This window comes from Nothoprocta perdicaria, unplaced genomic scaffold (genome assembly GCF_003342845.1).
Source record: "Nothoprocta perdicaria isolate Ctin4 unplaced genomic scaffold, notPer1 scaffold_6, whole genome shotgun sequence".
Lineage (NCBI taxonomy): Eukaryota > Metazoa > Chordata > Aves > Tinamiformes > Tinamidae > Nothoprocta > Nothoprocta perdicaria.
The window spans coordinates 8,523,160-8,546,188 of record NW_020455865.1 but is presented as its reverse complement, the minus strand read 5'-3'; the positions used below and the strand labels follow the sequence as shown (position 1 = coordinate 8,546,188).

The window sequence follows — 23,029 nt, the reverse complement described above, 5'->3', positions numbered from 1 at the left end:
CATCGTCATCCCGCCGCTCCCGGACACAGAGCGGGAGGGGCCGAGGAGCCGCTTCCGGGTGCCGCGYCGGCCCCGCGCACGGCCGCGGCTCTATGGCGCCCTAGCAACGGCCCGCCGCGCCCTAGCAACGGTCCGCGCCCGGTCCCCGCCGTCCCCCGCTGCTGCCGCCCTTAGCCAGGGCCCTGCCGTTCCCTACAACAGCTCCGGTCACCCCGGGAGTTTCTTTCCCTCTCCCCTGCCTGGCCTCGGCTTCCTAGGTGCTCTCCCCACGTGGCCAGGCAGACCTGGTCCGCCAAGGACTTCAGCCGCCGTGGCAGCGAACAGGGAGCCGTGGTGGGATCCCTCCCTATCCCTCCATGACCCAAGACTGTGCTGTAGAGACTAGTCCCAGAAAAGCTGAGGGTGGCATGGAGGAAACCCAAACGGAAAGGTGCACACGTGGGACCATCACAAGAAAAAGCAGCCTGACGAGGGTGAAGAGAAAGGCCTGGGCTGATAAAACATCAGCCCTTAGCTGCCTTTGAAGCATGCTGCTTCCCTGGGGCCCTTTGGGGCTCGGCACAAACCCCACTACGGCAGCCATTTTGTAATGCCCCTTGCTATCTCACATTCCTTCTGTCTCGGGTTCAAAGTCCGACAGGGGAAAAGAAAATATTGGTGCAGCCAGGGACTATTGCTTTGGAGCAGAGCACGGCGGTCGTGCTGGCGCTAAATTCACCTTCAGCTCTACATAAGGATGTGTTTAATATGGATTATGGATCTTCTGAGCCTGTAAACTGAGAATCCACTCTGCACTGGATTTCCAGAACCAAAACCTTGGGGAGATGTGGGAAGCATTTCATGATGAAAAACATAATAATAATAAAACAAACATGCAAACAAAGTATTTGGTAGGTGTGAACAAGCTGCATAAACAAGTAGAGCAACAATGTAAAAGAATTATGAAAGATTTTTTWAAAAAATATTTATTTTCCTGTTGCAGGGACTACCCATTCAGTTAGCTTAAAAAGCCTAAAAATAAAAGGTCTCCAGCAACCTTCATACGGAGGCTAAGAGAGCAGCATGGGATGAAGTAGGTATGAAAGGAAGCATATGCACTTCTGACCTTTGCTGAGTCATAAATAGCACTAAAACTCAAGAAAGCAGAAGGCAATCTGTCACTTGCAAAAAAAATTCCCCTTATTGGAAATGGTCTCCTGTAACACAGTCTCCCATAACATCCTCATGGGGAAGCTCAGGAAGTGTGGGTTAGATGAGGGGACAGAGAGGTAGACTGAGAGCTCGCTGGATGGCAGAGCTCGGAGGGTGGAGATAAATGGGGTCGAGTCCAGTTGGAGGCCTGTGGCCAGTRGTGACCCCAGGCATCAGTGTGGGGCCCAGTGCTGTTTAACTTGTTCATCAATTACTTGGACRAGATGAYAGAGTGCACCCTGAGCAAGTTTGCAGATGACACCATGCTGGGTGGAGTGGCCAACAGTCTGGAGGGCTGTGCTGCCATGCAGAGGGACCTGGAGAGGATGGAGAGTTGGGTAGAGAGGAACCTCATGAGGTTCAACATGGACAAGTGGGGAAGAATGCCCCAGGGCATACTGGTGCCCCAGGTAGGGGGCACAGATCAGGGGTTGACCTGCTGGAAAGCAGCTCTAAGGAGAGGGATCTGGGAGTCCTGGTTGACACCAAGTTAATTATGAGGCAGCAGTGCCCTCGTGGCCAAGGAGGCCAATGGGCTCCTGGCTGCATCAGGAGGAAGTTGCCAGCAGGTCAAGGGAGGAGATCCTGCCCCTCTGCTCAGCTCTGGGGAAGCCAAACCTGGAGCATTGGGGGCAGCTCTGGGCTCCCCAGGACAGGAGGGATATGGACCTTCYAGAGAGGGTCCAGTAGAGGACAATAAAGATGATGAAGGGACCGGAGCATCTATCTTATGAGGAAAGACTAAGCAAGCTGGGCCTGTTTAGCCTGGAGAAGAAGGAGAGGAGATCTGATCAATATGTGTAAKTGCTTGAGGGGAGAATGAAGGGAGGATGGGGCCAAACTCTTCTTGGTGGTRGCCAGTGACGGGACAAGGGGCAATGGGTACAAGTTGAAACACAGGAAGTTCCATTTCCATATGAGGAAGAACTTTACAGTGAAGGTGCCAGAGTGCTGGCACAGGATGCCCRGGGAGCCTGTGGAGTCTCCTTCCCTGCAGATCTTCAAAACCTGCCTGGGTGCCGCCCTGTGCCCCATGCTCCGAGTGTCCCTACTGGRGCAGGAAGGTTGGACTAGATGATGTCTAGAGGTCCCTTCCAACCTCAGCCATTCTGTGATTCTGTGATTTATGTTCTATAAACAGAGAGACCTTTTTAAAAAAGGCCTGTCAATGGGAAACATAGCAGATGTGTTATTACGCTTTATGCTCAACATATCTCATTAGCTAAACAACATCTGTGAAAGCCTGACTCAGAACCAGATACTGCTCAGGTTGTCTTTAAATAAAAGCAGTTGGCACACTACCCACCACTAAACTCCCTCCCCCATAGAACTGTTAACCCACCATAAACTGAGTCAAAAAAAAAGAAGTCTGCAGGAGATACAACACAATATTGTCATTAAAAAACATCCACAAAACCAAGCTTCTTCTAGAATTATAGTCTCCTGGATTCCACGTCATCCTGTACGTCTGAAACATGGGCACTACACCACATTACAGCCAGCCATGCCATCAATGACAGCGTTCTGTGGCTCTGGTCACAACACCCATGCAGGGACAAACACAATGAGGATATTTTCTTCACAAACAAGAAACAGATAGACACGGTGTAGAAATCACAGTAATATCTTTATTATAAAAATGCTTAAATCTTCAAAAGTTTCTGCAAAAGTGTGGGACTTGCCTTTGTTTCAGGTAAGTTATTATTCWTTTCACAATACATGCCAGAAGTATTTTATATGACATTTCTTATGCTCAGTTCCCTCAAAAAAAATTGTTTAATGTTCCAGTTTAAAACGTGAGGAGTTGCTTAAAAATCTCCAAAGGACATTTTGCATTCTAATTCAGCTCCTCCTTGAAAAAAAACCTCTAAAAATCATGTCAGCAGCTCAGTATTCACATGATCAAAGCATACAAGGCTGTACTGTGAGTCAGTCTCAAAAGAGAAAGCATTTGAGAAAGAGCAGAAGAAATATGCTGTTTTATAGCACAGTGCAATTTAAAACAATCCTGTGCCTGAGTTGACAAGCAATAGCAACAAAGATACAATGCGATTTCTTCTCATATATACAACTTGACCGACCAGAATGGAATGACCATAAAAAGATTGTGCAACAGACATTACRGAATTGAGTGTCAAATGCAATGGCTTAATTTTTACTAAAAATCAGACTTACTGGTTGCACGTGCAATGAGGTAATGAACTGCAATTCRCTGATCTGCAGGTACAAAAGACTATTTACTTGTATATATGTAGATATTGCTTATCCTTGAAAATCCTGCCACTGACATTCAGATGCTTTCCTTAGAAAACTGGAGCCTACCTACAAGGTACAATTACTCGCAAAGCTATTTTTAAACTTCACCAATATTTGGAACGTGGCTTCATATCAAGTACTGCAGAAAACTACAAGTTATTTAAAATATTTATGCCTCATAATAGGAGCATCAATTTCTCAGCAGAAGCAGATGCATGAAGCACAACTACCCAGATGAGGCAGCTTCCTCACTGCCTTCTTTAATTCCTGGTTTTCTGGAAGGAGTATAGTATGCTCATCGACCAAGTTCTCCCCAGCAACGCACCTGAAGAGTTTGGCAGCCCATGAGCTGACACTCAGCCCAGGTTCTGCAGCAGAGCTGCCCACGCGACAGGTCTACCAGAGGCAGCGTGCTAGCTATGAAGGATCAATTCGTGTATCATGGCTATCCCGGGATCCCTCAGGCAGGCTGTAGCTCATTTRTTCTGACAATTACCATCCTCAGTTACCTGCTTCTTATCTTATCTTAGAGTTAGTAAAAATCTTTAAAAAAAGGCATCTAAAGAACTATAACCATAGGTGAAAGAGTGCTGGAAAACTACCAGCCCAGGAACTATAAAGGCAGAGGCTAGTGCTTGCATCATTTACATTGCTTGTGCCGGGATTAAGCCTTTCATTATTTTTTCTTGTCTTTTGGTTAAGCATTGAATTTCACCATCCAGATTTGTTCCTCTTACTATTGTCAGGCACTTATAGAATGTCCCCTGATAGAGATACCATATATAGCATTGAAAAAAAAAAAAAGTATAATTCATTTTTGGCATAAGACTAGAAGAGCAGAGGGCTGCCACAAAATCAGTTGTTATCATCCTGTTTTAAAATAAACAGGCCATTGGAGCTGTAAAGGGCAATCCTTCTAAGCTGTATTTATTCTGTTTTCTTGGAGTGCCAGCACTGAGCTTTAACAGTGCGATTTGTCAGCTTTAGAGTCTGCATCTCAAGCAACACTTTGCATGGCAGCATCCCTACCTACATCTAACACTTCTGTAAAGTGCTAAAACTGCTGAACTGGATCTTCTAACCTGCTCTTCAACGTAAGGCCTCACATTGATCCCACTTCCCCTCTGCTCCCAACTTAAAAAAAAAAAAGAAAGCACACCGTGAATAAGATACCTAGCAAGGCACTACAGAGATTTGATCTTCTTGAATGCAAAACAGATTGATTAGGTCCTGATTGGCTGATTCATATATTTGTACATGCAAAAACAACAATACCAAAAGAAAAAAAAGATATAAAATCTGTTCGGTATCTGGAAGGCTTTAATCTTCATTCATTCTAAGTCTCCAAAACAGATGGAGGTAAAAAGGCCTCGATCTCTTCTGCAGACTTCAAAGTTACCAAACAGCACTGGGGCGGATACAAGCGTGTGTAAACACAGCTGCTACAAGGATTTGGCATCCATCCAGGAACACAGAGCAATTTCTCATAGCACAATAATAGCTGACATTCTAATTTTGTCAGTTCTCATAATGGATATGCATCAGATTTGAGAATTTAATAATTTCTTAGCATTTCCGCTTTGTTTTCATTGAGTATAAAGGGAGAACAGAACTCTCTATTCTTCATGTACACCTCCAGACCCTGAGAACATGCAAAAACAAGACAGTTAACATTGCAAACACATCACACTGGTTACCTGCATTATTTTTAAGTTCTCAAGGAATGACTGGCCACCTAAAATGAAGAGGTCATGGAAGGGCCAGACAACAGCAACAGTTTCCTTAGTGACACATTACAGCATGACAGAGATGGAAAGGGTTTTAACCACATGACTGGAATTCATGAAGGAGACACACATAAAACAAAGGATCTTGGAAACAAAGCCTCTCAGGTTGGACAGGGTGAAAGCGAGGAAGGCATGGTATTAATACAAGTTATAATTACTCTCTTTAAGTCACATTAAAAMACAGTCCTAGAAAGGTCAACTTAAGTTACATTTTTTTCATCGTGTTTTTTATAATTGGGATCAGTTAGCTCCCTGCAGGCAAAAAAAAAAAAAAAAGCCAGCAAAGATAACATGCAAAGCTTTTCAAACACCCTTCCCACTGTCCCCCACTTTTCCTTCTGTCATCTACTATTTCTCAGCCTGTCTGCCCAACATCCAAAGGCTTGTCTCTGCATTGTTAAATGGAAGCAGCTTTCTTGGGACCAATTAATTCAGGGATATGAATTTCAGAAATGTGCTCYGAGATGTGCTGTCTCCCACGATGATGCACACATTGTGCTTTCTTGTTTGGTATGCATACATTGGGAGAGATCACTAGCGTAAATTAGCTCGCAGGCAGATATAGGAACCCTCTGCATTTTATAATGTGAATATTTGCACTTCTCTACTCCTTTGCTTTTGGAGGATCACAAACTACTTGTGAACCTTAATGAAACTATGCAGCTTCATTACAGATGGTTAAAACAGATACATCAAGAGGGAGCAAACTGCCAAAAAGTAAACCATGGTGGAACCAAGATTGGGCCGCAGAGCTTTACTCCTGGCTCTCTTGATCTTACCGTTTCTTGATAAACAGAGGCTAAAGAAACCAGTTGTGTTTGGCAGGAAATGAGATACATACGTGCCCTCTCTTAAAAATACCTCCATAGAAAGTTATCCTCACCTCTCCAAAGTAGGACACTAATGGAGAAATCTCACACACAGCAGGAGGATCTTCAGTTCCTGAGAGACTAAAAGAAGAGAAAATAGGTTTTTAACTTCTTATGAGGCTTATAAAATGACATGTTTTCTTTGACAGCTCAGCAAGAACAGGACATCCAGAAGGATAAGAGAAGCTAAGTTCACAAGCATCAGACATTATTTGAACCAGAACTGTGGAAATAAAAGGGAACAAGCAGCTACCAACTATTTCTCACAAAGCAAGTAGGTGATTTTTGAAGAAGTACTTTTCAAGTAATACAAAGAGCTTATAGTTTATTAAGCTATGGGCTGATGAACTAACAACCCATTCAGATACAGAATGTATTTGAGATGCTAACTTCTGTTTAATAGTTGATATTTACATCCACCTGAAGGCTGCTGCTTAGCTAAGAGAACTGGAGCTATATTCAGAAAAGGTGGCGATGGCTACAAATTCCCATTGCTTGGGCTGGCTAAATCCTAAACAATAAAAGGGACTGCCTCTAGCGAAGGCTGTGGTCTCTCTGTGTCAGAGTTGCTGTAGGAGGAGCTCACAACCCAAAGCAGGAATGTGTCCGAGCCACTGCACTGAGTTACCTGAATATTTGTTATTGTATTTGTAATCAGTGATGAAGCAGGAGTGGTAACAGACCTTGATCTCCAGAAAAGGCTAGCTCAATAGAAGTCATGCCAAGGCACCATGTGATGCCCAGTTTTGTGGAGCACAGTGTACACAACTGCAAGCGTCAGGTAACCACAGAAAGAGAAGCTACAGAGCAGCTCACAGAGGTTCACACCTGAATTTCTCTGGTATCCTGCAGCCATTTTCATCCACAAATGTGGCCCCGGCACTGCGAGCCCASCGGTAATGCTGGGCCAGAAGGGATTGCCGAGCTGTGGTAGGAGTGTCTTTCTCAGCTGTATCTGCATTTTTTAATGGGGAGAACTCTTCTTCTCTCTCAACTTCAAATGCCACAAAATTCCTACCAGCAAAGGGAAGGAGACAAGAATAATGAAAAACAAGGCTAGCCATCAATCATGTTCTCCAAAAAAAAAAAAAGATTAAAAAAGAAAAAAAGAAATCCATCAACAACAACTTTAACAGAGAAAGGCTCATACTTATTGCCCTTAGCAGATTTAAGCTAAGGAAAGCCCACCACCCACCTGTAGAGCAAGACTACCAGAGCTTGATGACAGAAACTCCCAACTAGAGGTCCAGGCTCCCAGAGAACATCTGACTCTCAAGATGGGCTCAGAGTTCCACAGAAACCTTTCCAGAGGCTAGGCAGCTTTTTATTGACAAAAACCCTCAGCTAAGAGGATAATAAGCAAGACAAGGTGGAGGCAGCAGTGATATGTGAAGCTAGGATGCAGGTTGCACTGCAGGTGGTCAGTCTTTGGGATAATTTTGCTCCGAAACAAAATATGCAGCTGCCTCCCTGCTACAAGAAGTGGTTACTCCATGTAAGAGCGTGTGGGCAAGGAAGAACCAAGGACACCAGTTTCTGGGTATGAATTAGCAACTTTGCACAAGTCACAGTCAAGAGGGAATGCAAATATAAACCACAGCAACATCTGCATGTTTCAGCCTTTCAAGGGTGAAGAACATCTGCCAAGCTGCTTTTCCATTATTATTAACAAAGCACACAGAGATATCACTGCTTGCACGTGAGGCCCTTTAAAACTCTGAAATCAGGTCTGTTTTCATCATGGTGATTCACTCAATTTACTATAATAATTTATTATGCTATTTCATCACTCAATGCGTATCAGGAAACAGAAACTGGAGCTGAAGTCTTGAGCTGCCCAATTCTAAAGTAAATCACTCTAAAAGCAGGAATAACTATAGCCAACATTATACGTGAGATCCCTAAACTACTAAAATCTCCCATCCTCTAAAAAACAAAGCATCTCTGACTGTGTTACCGCTGTGGGACAAACGATCTCCGCTATGGGTAAAGAGCCTGGCAAGGCAACACTTYAGTTCCCCCAGCAACAGTAACTCGGCCCCATGGTGCTTAAGCAACCTGCTTTCCCCRGCACAAAGGCTGTGAACTGAACCCGGCTTATTGTGCCCTAAAAATGTAACCAGAGCTGCAGTTGCCATGGAAGCTGCGATTCSCAACGACCTGATTTCAGCAGGCTGAAATACTCAAACATGGGGCTCATGTTAAATGTTGCCTTGCACTATCTACAGAATTTCTTTTCTTCCCTGTTTGTGCAGCCAGCAGGGGCTCAGCCAGACAAGCCACCCTCCATAGGACAAGTGGTGCTTGGAGCACAGTCAGAGCAAGCCTGCCTGCTGCTGAGGACTCTGCAAATGGCACCTTTCAGAGCCTGTGGGTTACTCTCATGCTAGAGAAGACTGGTAGATGCAGCAGCTTCTTACCAAGCCACCCACAACCCGTGTGCTCCCTGTCAAGGCCTGTTACAACCAACAGTCATTCAAACAAACATTGAGAAGGAGAAAAAAAAAAAAAAAGAAATAAAGATTCACATCTGCCACTAACTTAGAGAACTGGAACACATCAAACACAAACTTCTCCAGCTTTATCCCGTTCGGTTTTAGCGGCTTTACCAGATTTCCCTCCTCGTCAATGTAGGGCACCTTCTTTATGGCTACATGATGTTTCAGCTGGGGCTCAAATTTCCTGCCAGAGCAAAAGGAGGAGAAACAAATTCATTTACTTCATGCTTGCTTTGAGAGAAGAACTGATTTTTTTAATGGAAAACAGACAGCTTATTACTGCCCTTGGTAATACGTCAGCTATTTTGGATATTGTTCTTTCCAAATGCATATAAAATATGTCCAGGAAACATGCCCAGGACCAGAGCAATCCAGTCATCTGTGCAGTGGGGAGCAGTGGCCACTCCACATCCACAACAGTGTGACACAATCAGGTAAAGCAGGAGATGAACAAGGACCCTGTGCCCAKTTGAAACCACAGGTAGAAGAAAAAAAAGGAGTTATCTGATCAGGATGACAGCATACCAGAGCAGATCCTCACACAAGGAGGGACCAGGCTCTTCAAGACTGGCTCAAGACTGGAGTTGGGTCCCCCTGTAACTAACCCCACATTTTAAATTACATCAGTTCTATATCCTCCCACAGTGACAACTCACACAGCAGCCYCAACATGCCCTGAATGTTCGAGACCTAAGGGCAGAGAGCTGCTTATTGAAACCTTGTCCACTACTGAAAATATYGAGTGTGAAACCGTGCTACCCGCTCCTGAAGGTGCTTGGGGGCCGCACAGCTGTCCGGCAGCTCTGCTCGAACTTACTGGGCCACTGTCTGCAGGAAGTCGACTGTGAAGAAATGGTTGCAGATATTGCCCGTGCTGTACAGCAGCCTCCCGTCAGGGCTCCGCTGCTGCGCCGTCTCCGGGCTGATCTCGCTGTACTCCACCACCTGGTAGAGCCCGTCCACAAGGCACACGACCCCGACGGGCTCCGTGGGATAGGCCTTCTCCACCACCTGCAGCCACAGGGCACAGCGTGCTGACAAAGGAGGAGAAGAAAACAGTACCCAGTTCCCACACACAACCAACCTACAAGGCTCTGCTACAGGCCGCGTCTCCTCAGCAGCACAAATGGGGCAGGACTAAGTGTAGTGGTTTTGTCCCCCAAACCTGGCCTAAGAACCATACTCAGCCACTTAATTAAACAGTTGCTCATGGGGCAGGCCACAGTTAAAAGAAAGCAGCATACTTGAGGGCAGTTCTATAATCAAGGACTTTTAACTGGGATCCAGCATTAAATGATTTTTATTTTTACAGTTGCTAACCTTCAGCTCCCTCTCTGAATGAGCAGTGTTAATGATTAATGCAAGATAAATCTTTCTTTATAAGCACTGAGAGCCTGGCACTTCAGAGTCTCAAATCAGGTTGCTTTGGCTTTCCCCATTTTCCGTGCTTGGATTAAACTAAAATGTTCATCTATAAACACACCCAAGGCCAGTAAAGCTTCTAACTTACAGGGATGTACTCTGCATATGGCACTGGTAGCCAAGCACTTAACTACCTGCAGTTCAGGCTGTCATGTCTAAGTTTGCTCTTTTCCAGCCATCTTTGTCAGAGGTTTAATATCCTGGCACATCCCGACCCAACAGCTTCCCAGCTCAAATGGACCTTGATTCCCAGGGGGAAGGTGGCCCGTTAGCGCTGCCTCACCTTAGCACCGCAGTCAGCCCCTTTGGAAACACAGAAGCCGATGAAGACCGGATCTGCCATTTTGACGAGGATGTTGTCCACACAGTACACGTGGACATACTGGATACCACGCTCTTTCATGTCATCCAAGATCTTGTTATCCATCAAAGCACGATACAAACCGCCGTTGCCATCTATAAGGCAAGAGAACGAGGGAGGCCCTGTTTCATTAGTACCAATGTGTTTTCTGTGACTGATGTTGTCAGAGCACAAGCTGCAGAGCAAGGAATGCTTTTGCTAGCAGCAGATGATCAGGCCCATAGTCAATGCTACCGGATTTTATTCCCAGTGTTGCCACAGTCTCAGTTCACTCAACCCAATTCCCCTCCACACCTCTGTTTTCTCATCTGAAAAGTGGGACTGTGAACATCAACCTCACGGAGAAATAGTATGAGACTCTATGAACTGTTATAAGATCGTTAGAGGAAAAACACTAAAAAGTACTACATAGAGCGTCGCAGAAAATTATTACATTTCTTGTCATCCAGTGCAGAGCAAAAAACGCATTTAAAATTCAGCCCGAGGGAGAAAGACTAACATAAATCTTATTTTCTGTGGATTCCCTCTCATCCCAACCTAGTACCTTTGTCACACACTTGAACTCCAGCTGCAGAAGAGGCCCCTGCACATCCGTTCAGCAAACATGGATTTTTGACACTGTTAGCTCAGGAAAATCATCACACAGCCACAAAGCCACATCACTACAACAGAGCCCTGACTGGGCTGCCTTGACTGCTTCTGTTAGCGAGGCCAGGTTGAAAGAAAGGGAGAGCTACTTCTCAAGATGAGACATTTCCGTCATTTTGGAAAGAGTTTGTCTTCTTGCTGAATTCTTCTAGCCATTTTCAGCTATCAGCCTTAGCCTTTGAATGGCAGCCTTCAACCAAGTGACCTTTCTCCCCAGTGTGACAGCATCGCCCTGCTGAGGGACCAGAAGCCCCAGGCCAGCAGGATGCACAGTGAGGAGCACGTGCTGCTCCCCTGACAGCTTCACATGGGCAGTCCGTTCCTCAGGGGCTTTTACCCAGAGACTTCACCCTGCGTATACACAGAGCTGCCAACGCATGTCTTTCCTAACCTGCAGCTGCCCTGATCCTTCTAATCCTGCCCATGTTCCCAGGCTTCAATAAAAAAACACATGACGTGGACAAATCTCCAGCAAGAACTAAACCAAAACTGCTATACTCTTGATTCCCAGCTTGGAAACATTTAACTGAACCCTCCCACGCTGATCAAAAGCATTAACACTGACCTCCAAAAGAAGGCTCCTGTGTGCCAAGACTAGTGATAGCTAGTAATTACCAACACATTTTGTGTTACTGTGCAAATTGAAGGTGAAAAGTTGGGTACCTGGAGCCATTGCAATTTTCCCTTTCTCCTCCAAGATGGCCTTCCCATCAAAGGTGACAGCTGGCAGCATCCTCTGTTCAAACATGATCACGTTGGACTTCTCCAGGTTGAAGTAGTTGTGTTCTGCAAAAAACTCTTCTGTTGGCCCCAGGGTAAATTCGCTTGTCATAATGTACCTGGGCAAGAACAGATGCTGAATGACCAAGTTGAAAGGAAAACACAAGCAAAGGCAAAACCACATAATATAAAAAGGGTGAAAAAAACTGTAAGTCTCAAATTCAATATTCTATGGTAGGTAACTAAGCAGGAGAGCTTTTCTCCAGAGCTCACCATGCCTGGAGGCTGCATAGAACCTTGTGCAAGAGCCTTTCCCCCTCACAAATGCTGTGTAGATACCCAGGTGAATTGGCAGGGAGATAAAGACAGCACAGCAACCCCATCCCCCCTAGATTCTGATAAATAAACTGATTTTAAGAGCTTAAAGATCTGTGCCAGGTGCTCAGAATCTCCAGGAGCTCAAAGTCTGCCAGTCTCTTCTGTGCCAAGAGAAGCAGCATTTTTAGATGCTGGCTATATGATTTTTTCTTCTCTTAAGCTTCTCTATTCCCCCCCGCCCCTCTCCTGTCTGCAACCTTCTTTGGTCTGTCTTTCTCTGCTATTTCATTTCTTCAGCAATGGCTAAGAGGAATATTCACCATTTCCCCATGAAGCGCTTTTCCAACCACTATTGCTATAGGATTCCAGGTTCCTCTGTCAGCCTTCTAGGGTATCTGCACCTTGAACAGGAGAACTTAGGCCTCCTGAACACACCAATTCACATCCTTGCAGTAGCACGTTGCAGCAGCCACTGTCTCCTCAGCCTGGGGAGACAAGACCTACAGGGCAGGGCATCAGCAGAGTTTGTATGCTGCAAATAATCCATCCTAGCTGCCATCAGAATCAGAGATGGGAATACCTGCAATTCAGGTCATATATACAACTGAAGAGATGTACAACTTGGAGTCAAATCACCTTTAGTCACCAATTCGTAAAAGACAAGGAGCTACCTCAAAGATGCCAGGCACATGGGWCCTTTTTCTCTGCCCAAATCCCATCTCAGACAGACAGGGTAGTGATTTCATAAAGATTTTTTTATTATTATTTGGGGTTGAACAGCCAGCAGCAAGACATTCCCAGAACTCAGCTGCAGTGTTGTCTTCTCTCTCACCCTCACATCCCTCAAGGAACTTGCATTTTGCACCTTGCCCAGATTTAGTCTGTCCTGAAGCCTGGAGGCTTTTGAAAGCAAGGCGTAGCCAGGAGAACAGGTAGTCAGCTCTAAATAAGCCACCTTACAATTAAGCGACATTTGAKGGCATTTTCCGTTTGCAATGACAGCAGGAGGCGGCCTAAAAATGGAGCACAAAAGGCATTTTCCCTTGTGAGGTGAAAAGTTCTTTGTTGTGGCAGAAATAAGACATAAGGGCAGGGTGAGGGGCTTGCAAGGTGAGCACTCAGCAGTCACTCCCTTCACGCACAGGTCTGAGAAAGTACAGCACAAATGAAGCTCTTTCACGGGATGCGACACAGGCACTGAAGTGTTGTTTGGGCTGTGTGCTTTGAAACGGGCACTGAAGTGTTGTTTGGGCTGTGTGCTTTCACAGCCAGCATGCTGCAGAGCCAAGGGCAGGACTCGTTTCCTGAGGTCACGCTTCCCTTTCCTTCTCACCCCACGTCCAGCTGCAGGGATTGCAAACCCTGCAGAGCAGAGGCTCTCTGCGTACAGCGCTGAGCAGAGCACTTCTAGAAGACAACCCGGCCTGGCTGCAAGGCAAAGCCCCTGTGCGGTGGTTGTGGCTCCGGGTCACTTACCAAGGGATGATGCACCTGCGGTGGTACCGCTGGCCAGCGAGCTGCTCTACTTTGCGGATTCGTTCCGCCTGGAGCTGATAMAGGGTCTTGCCACTAGGCAAGCCCACATCATACATGCCCTTCGGGTAGCTCACTCCCAGGCGAGTTCCTTGCCCGCCAGCCAGCAGCAGCACTGCCACCTTGTTCTGCGAGATCTGGTGGAAACCTGAGGAGAGGGAAGCCAAGAGGAACATAAGAATCACACGGCTAAAGGCAATGAACACCTTGCACTCTTGAGGCTGTCTGCAGAGCTCGGGCAATAGCCATAGCTGACAGCTTGATGCCCACCGTTGGAATAGAAAGGTGACATTGCATGGGAAAATTGTTTCACTTCTTTAATGCCTCAGTTTCCTCATTTAAGCTGAGACATGGTAAAATAATGGGAAACTGCCAGGAGATGCAGCTTTGGAGGCTCAAATTGGAGATTAAGAAAAAAAAAAACTAATTTACCAGGAGGGGATGCAGGACTGGAATAGGACCCCAGAGAGGTGGGAGACCTCCATGCTTTGAGGTTTTCAATATTTGGCTACAGAAACTTGCTCCAAACCTGCTCCAAACAGGAGGCTGGGCTAGTGGTCTTTCACCACTAACATTTCTACGTCCTGGAACAGTCTCRTCATCTTCAGGAAAGCATGGGGATTTCTGGAATCTTACTGAACTATCTGTACTGTTTCCACTGCTGCTAGGGTACGGTCAGGACTAACGACAGCCAGAAAAGTCCAAGCTTGGGGAATAATCAGACCACATTATAGACACCCATTCCACTCCTCCTCTGACTGTTCTCTGCCTTCCCTCCAGCCAGAACCACAGTAACCACCATGACCAAATGGGACAAATGGAAGAAGCAACAGGGAAAAAGCAACARCTCAGATGGATTACAGCAGCAATCGGAGTCTCCTGCAAACTCACACAAGTCTACAGCACATAGTTACRCCTGTCATTGCTCCCCATGGTCCAAGGGGCTCATGATCCTCCCCAGCTCCCAAAAGGAGAACAAACACCCAGATTTGCATCATTTTAACTCTGTCATGGACTTAAAAAAAAAAAGTATATATAATAAAAAAGATGTCATTTGGACTGGAAGACACTGGGACCAAAACCACAGAAATAGAAGAAGCCATGGGTCATTAAGTTTACCTTTAGATAATGAGCTGTTAAATTAAACAGTAAGATGTAAAGTACCACTTGCTGCTTTGACAACCTGACTTAGTTTCAATTCTGTTCAAATGTCCAACTTACTGTTATTGTTATTGTTATTGTTATTGTTATTGTTATTGTTATTAAGTCTTCTGTCACCCAGGACATTGCAATGACACTGACACCCCCAAGCCGACAGCTTTCAGTAGCATCATGTTCCAGTCTAAATATACTGCTTGCAAAAAAACTAATAATGCCTGCCAAAGCACACCTAAGAAAGCCAGGTACACAACAGTGTCATCACTTTGCTGCAGAGCAGACCCTTGAAGTAACTGACTGCATCACAGAAATATTGCTGGAAGTGACCTCTGGGACCTCTAGTCCCACCTCCCACTCTAAGTGGGGCTATAAGAGCTTTCTAGAGGGAAACCTGCTCTGAAGGTGAAGGATTCAGGACTTCAAAGCTTCAAGCAGCTCTAGGACAGAAGAGGAAGCTTGTACAGACTTAGGCTTGATCAACCATAGCACTGGGCAAACTGTATTGCAAGATTAAAGCGACACCAGCACAAAACTCTCCATTGCCCTGATGCAGTTAAAATAAGCCTGACTTTATTGCATAATAAACCACAAGCAAATAACGGTTCCTTCGCATCATCACTGAATTCCCCAAAGCAAAAGGCGACCCAGACACAGAGCAGAGGGTTGAAGGTATTTGTTACAACACTCTTACTCACTACTTGGCACCCTGCATGTCTCCCAGCCCGTAACACTGCTACCTGTTGGAGAACTTCGGAAAAGCCTTAGGGAGCTCTGCACACACACAGCTTGGGTCACACACAGCCCAGCCAACAGCTCCTGTCACAGCGTTACAGGAGAGAGGGGCCACTCGCCTTCGTCTCCTGGTCTGCATTAAGAAGAGACTGCAAAGGAGATGCCTTCCATTAAGAGGAAGCTTGATGTGAGAAGAGCACAGCCAGCCACATCACGAGGCTGGTGTAAGGAGCGTCAGCTTCCATGTGGTCCAGACGGGCAGCACCCAATACCACCAACAAATAAAGGACCTGGAAAGAAGGGGCTCTAGGAGGACAAGCTGGGTCCTATCCAGGCCCTCACACAATGAGGGTGCCCAAAGGTGCCACCCCCCAAGGAAGAGAACCAGCAAACTCTCATGCCTGCAAGGGCATGCTGCAAGTGGGGGAGCAAGGGGCACCAGCCCCAGAAGTGAGACCCACACTTTACACACAAGCCTGCCTGGCTGCAGCGATGCAGCTCCACTAAACACAAGCTTTGGCTAAAGCTGCTTTCCTTTCAGTTGCTTCTCTCGCTTCCCTCTCCTCTTCTGATGTACACACACATTATCAGGAAGCCATGCAAGCCACTTCAGCAGCACACTGAACGGGGATGCTCTGCTCTGAGCCAACCTGCGTGCTCCACAGCCTGCCAGGAGCTGGAGCCCCGTTAATGCCCCATCACCAGGTTCTTTGGAGCAAAGGCTGCAGGATGGAACTGGCCTCAGGCAGCCCTTGCAATATTCCAGTCCTCCTCCTCTGGGGAAAGYCCCCAGATTAACCCCCAGGGATGGAAAGGAGTTGAAGGCAGTTGAAGGGTTGGTAGGGATGATGAAATTACCCATAGCGAGAGGAAGGAAAACCAACTGCAGTTAGAAATCAAAGTTAAACTCTTCAGTTTGAGTCACGCACTGTTTTAGCAGCCACTCCATCGTCCTAAATAGGGAAAAGGTGAAAAAGTTTCAGCTATAACTGAAATAGTGGGTGTCACGGTAAGTGGAGAAGCAGTTACACAGGTTCTGTCTATTTGCTTTTCCCCTTTATCACAGGAAAAGAGATGGAAAGTGTTATGGTCCGGCTGAGCTCATTTAGAACACAGAGCCAATTCATTGGGCTGCAAGGAAAAGTCTCTCCCTTGGCCAGGCCATCCCTGCATGGATTTAATCTTGGCCTCCCCACAGTAATGATAAGCCTCTCATACAACAAGATAAATAGCAACGTCCAAGTGAAGAACAGCCCTTGACCATTAACACCAGCAAGAACATATTTGTTGTCACCTCCACAACTAAGAACAAGGCTGGATGAGTCACTCTCCAATTATGCCCAACCACATTAAAAAACGATAGGAGATGGACACGGGCCCAGAGCCTTGCATGGCGAGAAGGGCTCTGAATGTCACCATGCCATGTTTGCTCCATGACTGAACAAGTGCTGCACAACGTGAGCAGGAGGGAGCGGGTAAGAAGGTGGAACGCACACATCATCATCCATTGGCTCCGGGTGCTTGCTRCTTTGGATGCAGATGTCAGCACATTTACAGCTGCACCACTTGTGCCACACCACAGCCACACAGTCCCAGCGTGGAGAGGCAGCTTCGAGGGCAGCAGCATGCCAGGAAGCACAAATCCTTCCTCCCTGCGCCAAGGCAATCCAGTCACCCAAGTAAACCGATCTGCAGCTTTCCAAAGGCTCAACAGCTTTGGGCTGAAATTCAAGACTAATATGTCGGGTTACTAACAATCAGTCTGCTCAGCGACATCGACCCACACCAGGGTGGCTKTGATGTTCTTCACGTAATGCTCACCAGACAGAGCAGTGCACCGAGCCGCGGAACAACTCGAGTGCCCATGTCTATAACCTGCTCCATAGGCTGCTTCCATCTCAGCCCTGTCTTCACTCATTGCTTCCCTGGGCTCCAAACTGTAGTATCTGTTATTCCTTACCTCAGCCATGTGTTACTGATTCCTTACCTCAGCCATGTGTTACTGCTGGAGCAGCACGGGTAGCACCTCTCAGTTTGGCCTACGTGCATGCACATTGCACCGAAGCAGTGCAGTTCCTGGCTGGCAGGCTCCCTCAAGCTGAAGCTGACCCAAGAGTTTCCAGTAGAAAAACAAGGGAAGGGAAACATTTACAGGAAAAGAAGTTCTAAAAGAAGGTCTTCCATAAGACACATTTATTTGCATTGTTTCAACTTTTCTGTTGAAACGGTTGCATCAAGAACTATTTCAAAAAGGCAACAAAAATCACACACACACACACACAAAGCTAAATGACATAGAACACAAATTGGTTAAGCTACAGTATTTCATATTGGTTTAAAATAAAACTCCCTGAAGGCGTAACTTGGCATTCGCTGCTTTCAATTCAACCAAAGCAGCATCTCCCCAATTTAACCACCAAACCATGACCAAGTCAGTCATTTCCCAACTCCATCCCTGCTGCATTATCTGCTTTGGTATCTCTTGAACTCAAGCATCCACACAAACATTCTGGTCCTGAAATGTAAGGTCACTCTCCTCAGCTTTCAAGTGCCACTTACCTCAAATAACAKGTTTATGTGGGGAAACAGACTATGAGCAAGGGGAACCAACCATTCATGTCAAATTTTGATCTAATGCTGTATCAAGAAAAGCCTACGGCCAGCTTATCTATAATCCAAGGCTCAAAGGTGCCAGGGCTCAAAGGTACCTGGCCTGGAGTCACCTCCCTTAAATCAGGATGTCTGAGAGAAGAGTAGCTCACGTAAACTTCACACATTGTGAATGGAGAACAATGGACACGGCCACATGATGATTTGGCTTCCAGCAACTATCTCCCCACATCTGCCTGCTCCTGCACTGGCTACAGATGGAGCTGAGGAACCAAGACATACGTGGGATGAAACTGAGTCCAAAGCAGTATCACTGAGAAACTCACTGGGGGCCATTCTTTATTTTTCTGTTTTTTTTTTTTTTTTTTCCAGAATCCAGACTGATGAGGACTCCTAGCAGATGGCCACACCACAGGGCTTGGTAAAGCCGACACTGGAACTACCAATGCCACAAGAAGTTTGGTCCTCATTTCCACCAGGGTGACTTCTCTCCTAGGAGAGATTTGTCCATGGCACATTTCTTGGCCTGAATGAAAATCTTCTCTGACCGCAGGCGGATAAGGAAGAAGACTGTCTTTCCCATCATGTATTAACGGGCAACCCAACAACTACAAGGGAACATTACAGGTTCCTGGTTTTAGGTTGCCAAGAATGTAAGTAGGTAGGTAAATAAATAAATAAATAAATATCAAGTCTGTTCTGCCTTCCCAGCTGTAAAACTATTAACTTTCATGACTAAAGCTCATAAAAACTGCCTCACTTTGCTGTGCATTCCTGCAGGAAAGAGAAGTATTTGACACTCAAAAACAAGACAGAATAACAACAACCAAAAAAAAAAAAAAAAAAAAAAGGAAAAGCTCAACCAAAGCAAAGAGAGAAGATGTCTTGGCTGACGGTTATATACAAAGACTGCAGTAAGCCTTATTTTGCATATAAAGTGAAACAAAAATAGATTTCACAGGAAGAACAAATTGATCTTGCAAGCCCAGATTGAATTCTCCTGCTGAATGGACTCCACCAGCCTGATTACTACAGCACCAATGAGAGAAGTAAAAAGGGAAAAAATAAACAAAATCCATGATCCAAAACAGATCATCAGACCTCCCCATTAAATGGGAGCAGAGATCTATTCCCAAGATTGAGTTTTCACAAACAAAAATGTTTGCAGAATGTAAAAGTGACTGTGCTTGATTCACACAAGCCTCCAAAAAGCTGCTTGGAAAGTGGAATCTCTTAATATTTGCACTGTTTCTGACCACTTAAAAATATCTGGAATATTCCCAAGATCAAATTTTGCACTGCTTGACAATGTTAATCACATTTTCACACAGAAAAAGAAAAGAGAAAGGAGGAGAAATTAATCTCCTCAGTCTTTAGCTCCCTTTGGGGGCAACATACACACTGCTGGTGCCAACTGCAGGGAATTCAGGTGCCCATTGACAAAGCAGGAGCCCAGCTCCGGTGTGACACCGTCCTCTCGGGAGCACAGGGGCACTGGGGGGCTCCTCGGGAAGACCAGGAAGCCAAGGAGACATGACTATAGAGCAGCACGAGTCCTGGCATAAGGGCCAGCTCAGCATCACCGTGGTTCTCCTGAATGAAATAAAACCAAGGGTGGTTTCTTATTTTTAGCACTGGACTACATTATTTAAAAAAAATTAAAAAAAAAAAAAGAAAAAAAAACAAATGAAAGCAGCAGAATTGCATCCCCCTCTCCTGGTGGAAATGAGAAATGATGCCTCCCAGTTAAGAGCTGGAACAGAAGTGGATTTAAGCATCAAGCAATTCCTGTGTGGGGCTAACAGTCCCAATCATACAAGGCCTACTGAATTCTTGCTGGAGACTCCACAGAGTTTGCATTGATTGGTGTGGCRAAGAAGACCTCCAGCTTCCTAGCTCCAGCTTCCCAGTTTGCTAAAACTGTTGATCTAGCAAATAGTCTGGATCAATTCACCCCACTGAATTCATGCATTTTGCTCCTCTTCTCTTTGGCATCCTCAAGCAAGAGGATGTGCCATCCTATTGCATCCCCCGCTGGGTGACGACAGTCACTTCTGGGCTGTTCTACAGGTGCAGACACCCCTGTTGCAGCCTCCTACCTGCTCGGTGCTCAAAATTCAGCATGCCGGAAAAGATCAGTGGGAGATATGAGTTCTGGTGATGGAAAATATGGTTGGACACAAATCCACGACTTTACTGTCACAAGAACCTACTTCTTCACTCTATCAGGAAATCCCAGGTAGCCTTCAAGCTCCCATCAACAGCGTCCCCAGAGCCACAAACACTGACGTGTGCTCAAGCCTGACCCCAGTTTTGCTGGGCAGATAAAGGAACCCGCTGTGGAAGCTGCTGAGATCAGCTGCGACTTCAGCAATACAGGGACAGCACCACATACCATACAAAACTAAGACACAGAGCTGATGGGACCAGCAGGGCCACCACGGCCTTCCTGCTGCGTGGCAAGATCTAGCACACACAAGCCCGGGGTCACCACCATGGACACGTCCCCAGAGCGGAGCCAGGGACCGAGCTCCTTCACCTCCAAGCAAACAAAAGCCCACGCTGCATCCTGCCTTGGCGACAGAGCCTCCCGCCAGACAGCATAATTTCCTCCTTCTCTTCCCTCCTTAACCACTCAGCCCCGTCTTTGGGAAGTTGACAGCTTTTCTTCTGCCCTGTGACTGTGTCATTTCTATTTTTGCTTTTGTTTGGAAATTTTTACTTCCCTGATCACATCTTCCCACATCCTTGCTCACAGGCTTAGGCTGAGGCTTTACAGACACTTGCTGCAGTTCGGAAGTTTCCTCTAGGGCCACAGCTGTTTCCCGCTTGCTTTTTTACTATTATTTATTAAAAAAAAAAAAAAAAAAAAAAAAAAAGATTTATCACGCCTTGGTGTTGACTAAAAACTGCCATATTTTGTAAAGAATGCTGGAATGTGGAAAGATATCTGTATCTTTATACATAAAGTTTACCCTAGAAAAATAGCAGAGCCATACATGCATGACCATGGCAAGGAGCACGGTKGCACCCTGCTCCACATACACCAGGTCCAGCCACCACCTCTTCCATCAACCCCACGTTCTACACACCCAGCACATCCACAAGGTGAGAGCTGACATCTAACCAGGCCTCGTGGACCATGATGGATGGTCTGGCACCTCATGGAGTCCCAAACAGCTCCTGAGAAGGTGGGTAATAAACAGGCTGAACGAATCTGCCTGGCTTGCCACATGCAATGGAGGTCAAGACCTCCAAGTCTGCTTGGCACTGCAGTTCCTGCAAGCTGCCAGGTCCAATGCAGGCTCAGCACCCACATGGAAGACAGACAGGAAGGATCATCATTCATCTGAAGTCCTAGGGCCACTTCTAGAACAGAAGTCTTCCAGAGAACATTCTTTCAATCAATGTCCCATTCATCTTACTTGGCAAYCCAGGCTTAATCAGATGCTTTCATTTCCCTTTCCTTGTTTCTTCCATGAGACTGGCCAAATAGGCACTTTGCTTTGCTCTGTTCCCAAAACTCAGCTTCTTCCTGTGCCACAACCTGGAAAGAACCATCCTAACATGGGAACTACGTTCTTGTCAGTGTGGTGCCCAGGAGACCACCAGGATGCCTCAATACAACTCCATACTTGAGCAGCCATGTACACTTCTCRACTCCAACCACTCTGGGGCTTCACTTCTTCCTACAAGACACGGCCTTATCCCACAGCAGCAAAGGCTGGYGGTTTTCACTGCATATGTGTGATCACAGCACCATGCTCCTTGCCCTGGCGATCCTCCTCAGATTAGCCCTGCTCTCTACATCAACCAAGTCTTTGCAGTGTGACCTAGCAGGGCATCTTCCCAAGCACACACAAGCTTCACAGCCCTTCCCATTGGCAAGGGGAAGACTTCAGCACGGTCAGGATACAAACCAGCTTCACACCASGAGTGCAGATCCAGCTGACCTGCCACATTTTCACAGGCACCAAACCACTTTCTATTTTTTAAGGCAAACCCTACTATTTCTGGTATTCAATTACGCAAGTGGTACACTCACAAACATGCTGACAGCCCTGAAGAGCAACTCTCAGGGCTATAAACACCTCTGCTTCCTCACAGCTGTGGCAGTGTTGGTGGCCTCCAAGGACTCATGAAAGAGCAGAGCTTGCAAAGCGAGCATTTTTTTTTACAGAACCCGGCAACAAGAGCTGAGCAGGTGACTAACTGTGGTCACTCTGGGCTCCCTGCGTACACAGAAGCGCAATTGTACAGCCCGGGGTTTGCTCAAGCCTCCTGCCAACACCACACCTGCAGCTGCGTGGAAAACAACCCCTCGCCTTGAGTTCTGTGCTGCCAGCCACAAGGCAGGGGCACGGCCAGTCCTCTGTGGCAAAGCTGCCAAAGTCTGGGCTATCTCTGCTCCTGGCTTAGCCTCCCTGAGGAGACGTCCACATAGGCAGCTGCGGCCAGAAGCAGCTAAATGGCCCCAAATCGCCACCCTGCACTTGCAAACTGCACCGTCCGGCGCGCGGGGCCATCCGCGGCCGCGGGGAGAGGGCAGGCAAGGGCGGTGCGGGGCGGCGCGGGGCTCCAAGGGCCGCGGCGGAGCAGGGCGGCCCGGCGGCACCGACCGGAGCAGCGAGGGGGGCCGCGGCCGCGCTCACCTTCCGCCTCCCAGCGCTGCAGCGCGGCGGGGCCGCTGCGGCGGGCGCTGCCCAGCAGCGCGCCGGGCAGCGGCTCCATGCGGCCGTCCAGGCGCGGCGGGGCGCGCTCCCGCCCGCGCGCGGCCGCCGCCAGCGCGCAGTGCTCGGCCAGGCCGGGCCCCAGCGCGGCCAGCAGCGCGGAGCGCTGCGCCGGGCCCAGCTCCGGCCAGAAGCGCAGCAGGTGCCCCTGGCCCGCGCGCTCCAGCCGCGCCCGCAGCTCCGCCGGCGCCGCCAT

The 23,029-nt window shown here is 47.0% G+C and overlaps 1 protein-coding gene across 1 annotated transcript; it reads right to left on the bottom strand.

Annotated features, from left to right (window-relative positions):
• Positions 1–3,157: 3,157 nt before the first annotated feature.
• Positions 3,158–23,029, bottom strand: UAP1L1 (UDP-N-acetylglucosamine pyrophosphorylase 1 like 1). The gene is made up of 9 exons (XM_026049507.1): positions 22,756–23,029; positions 13,547–13,751; positions 11,696–11,871; positions 10,307–10,479; positions 9,419–9,612; positions 8,645–8,785; positions 6,932–7,117; positions 6,118–6,184; positions 3,158–5,089 (listed from the first exon to the last, which is right to left on the bottom strand). Exons 1-9 carry the CDS (start codon positions 23,027–23,029, stop codon positions 5,003–5,005), a joined length of 1,503 nt encoding a protein of 500 aa, XP_025905292.1. The 3' UTR covers positions 3,158–5,002.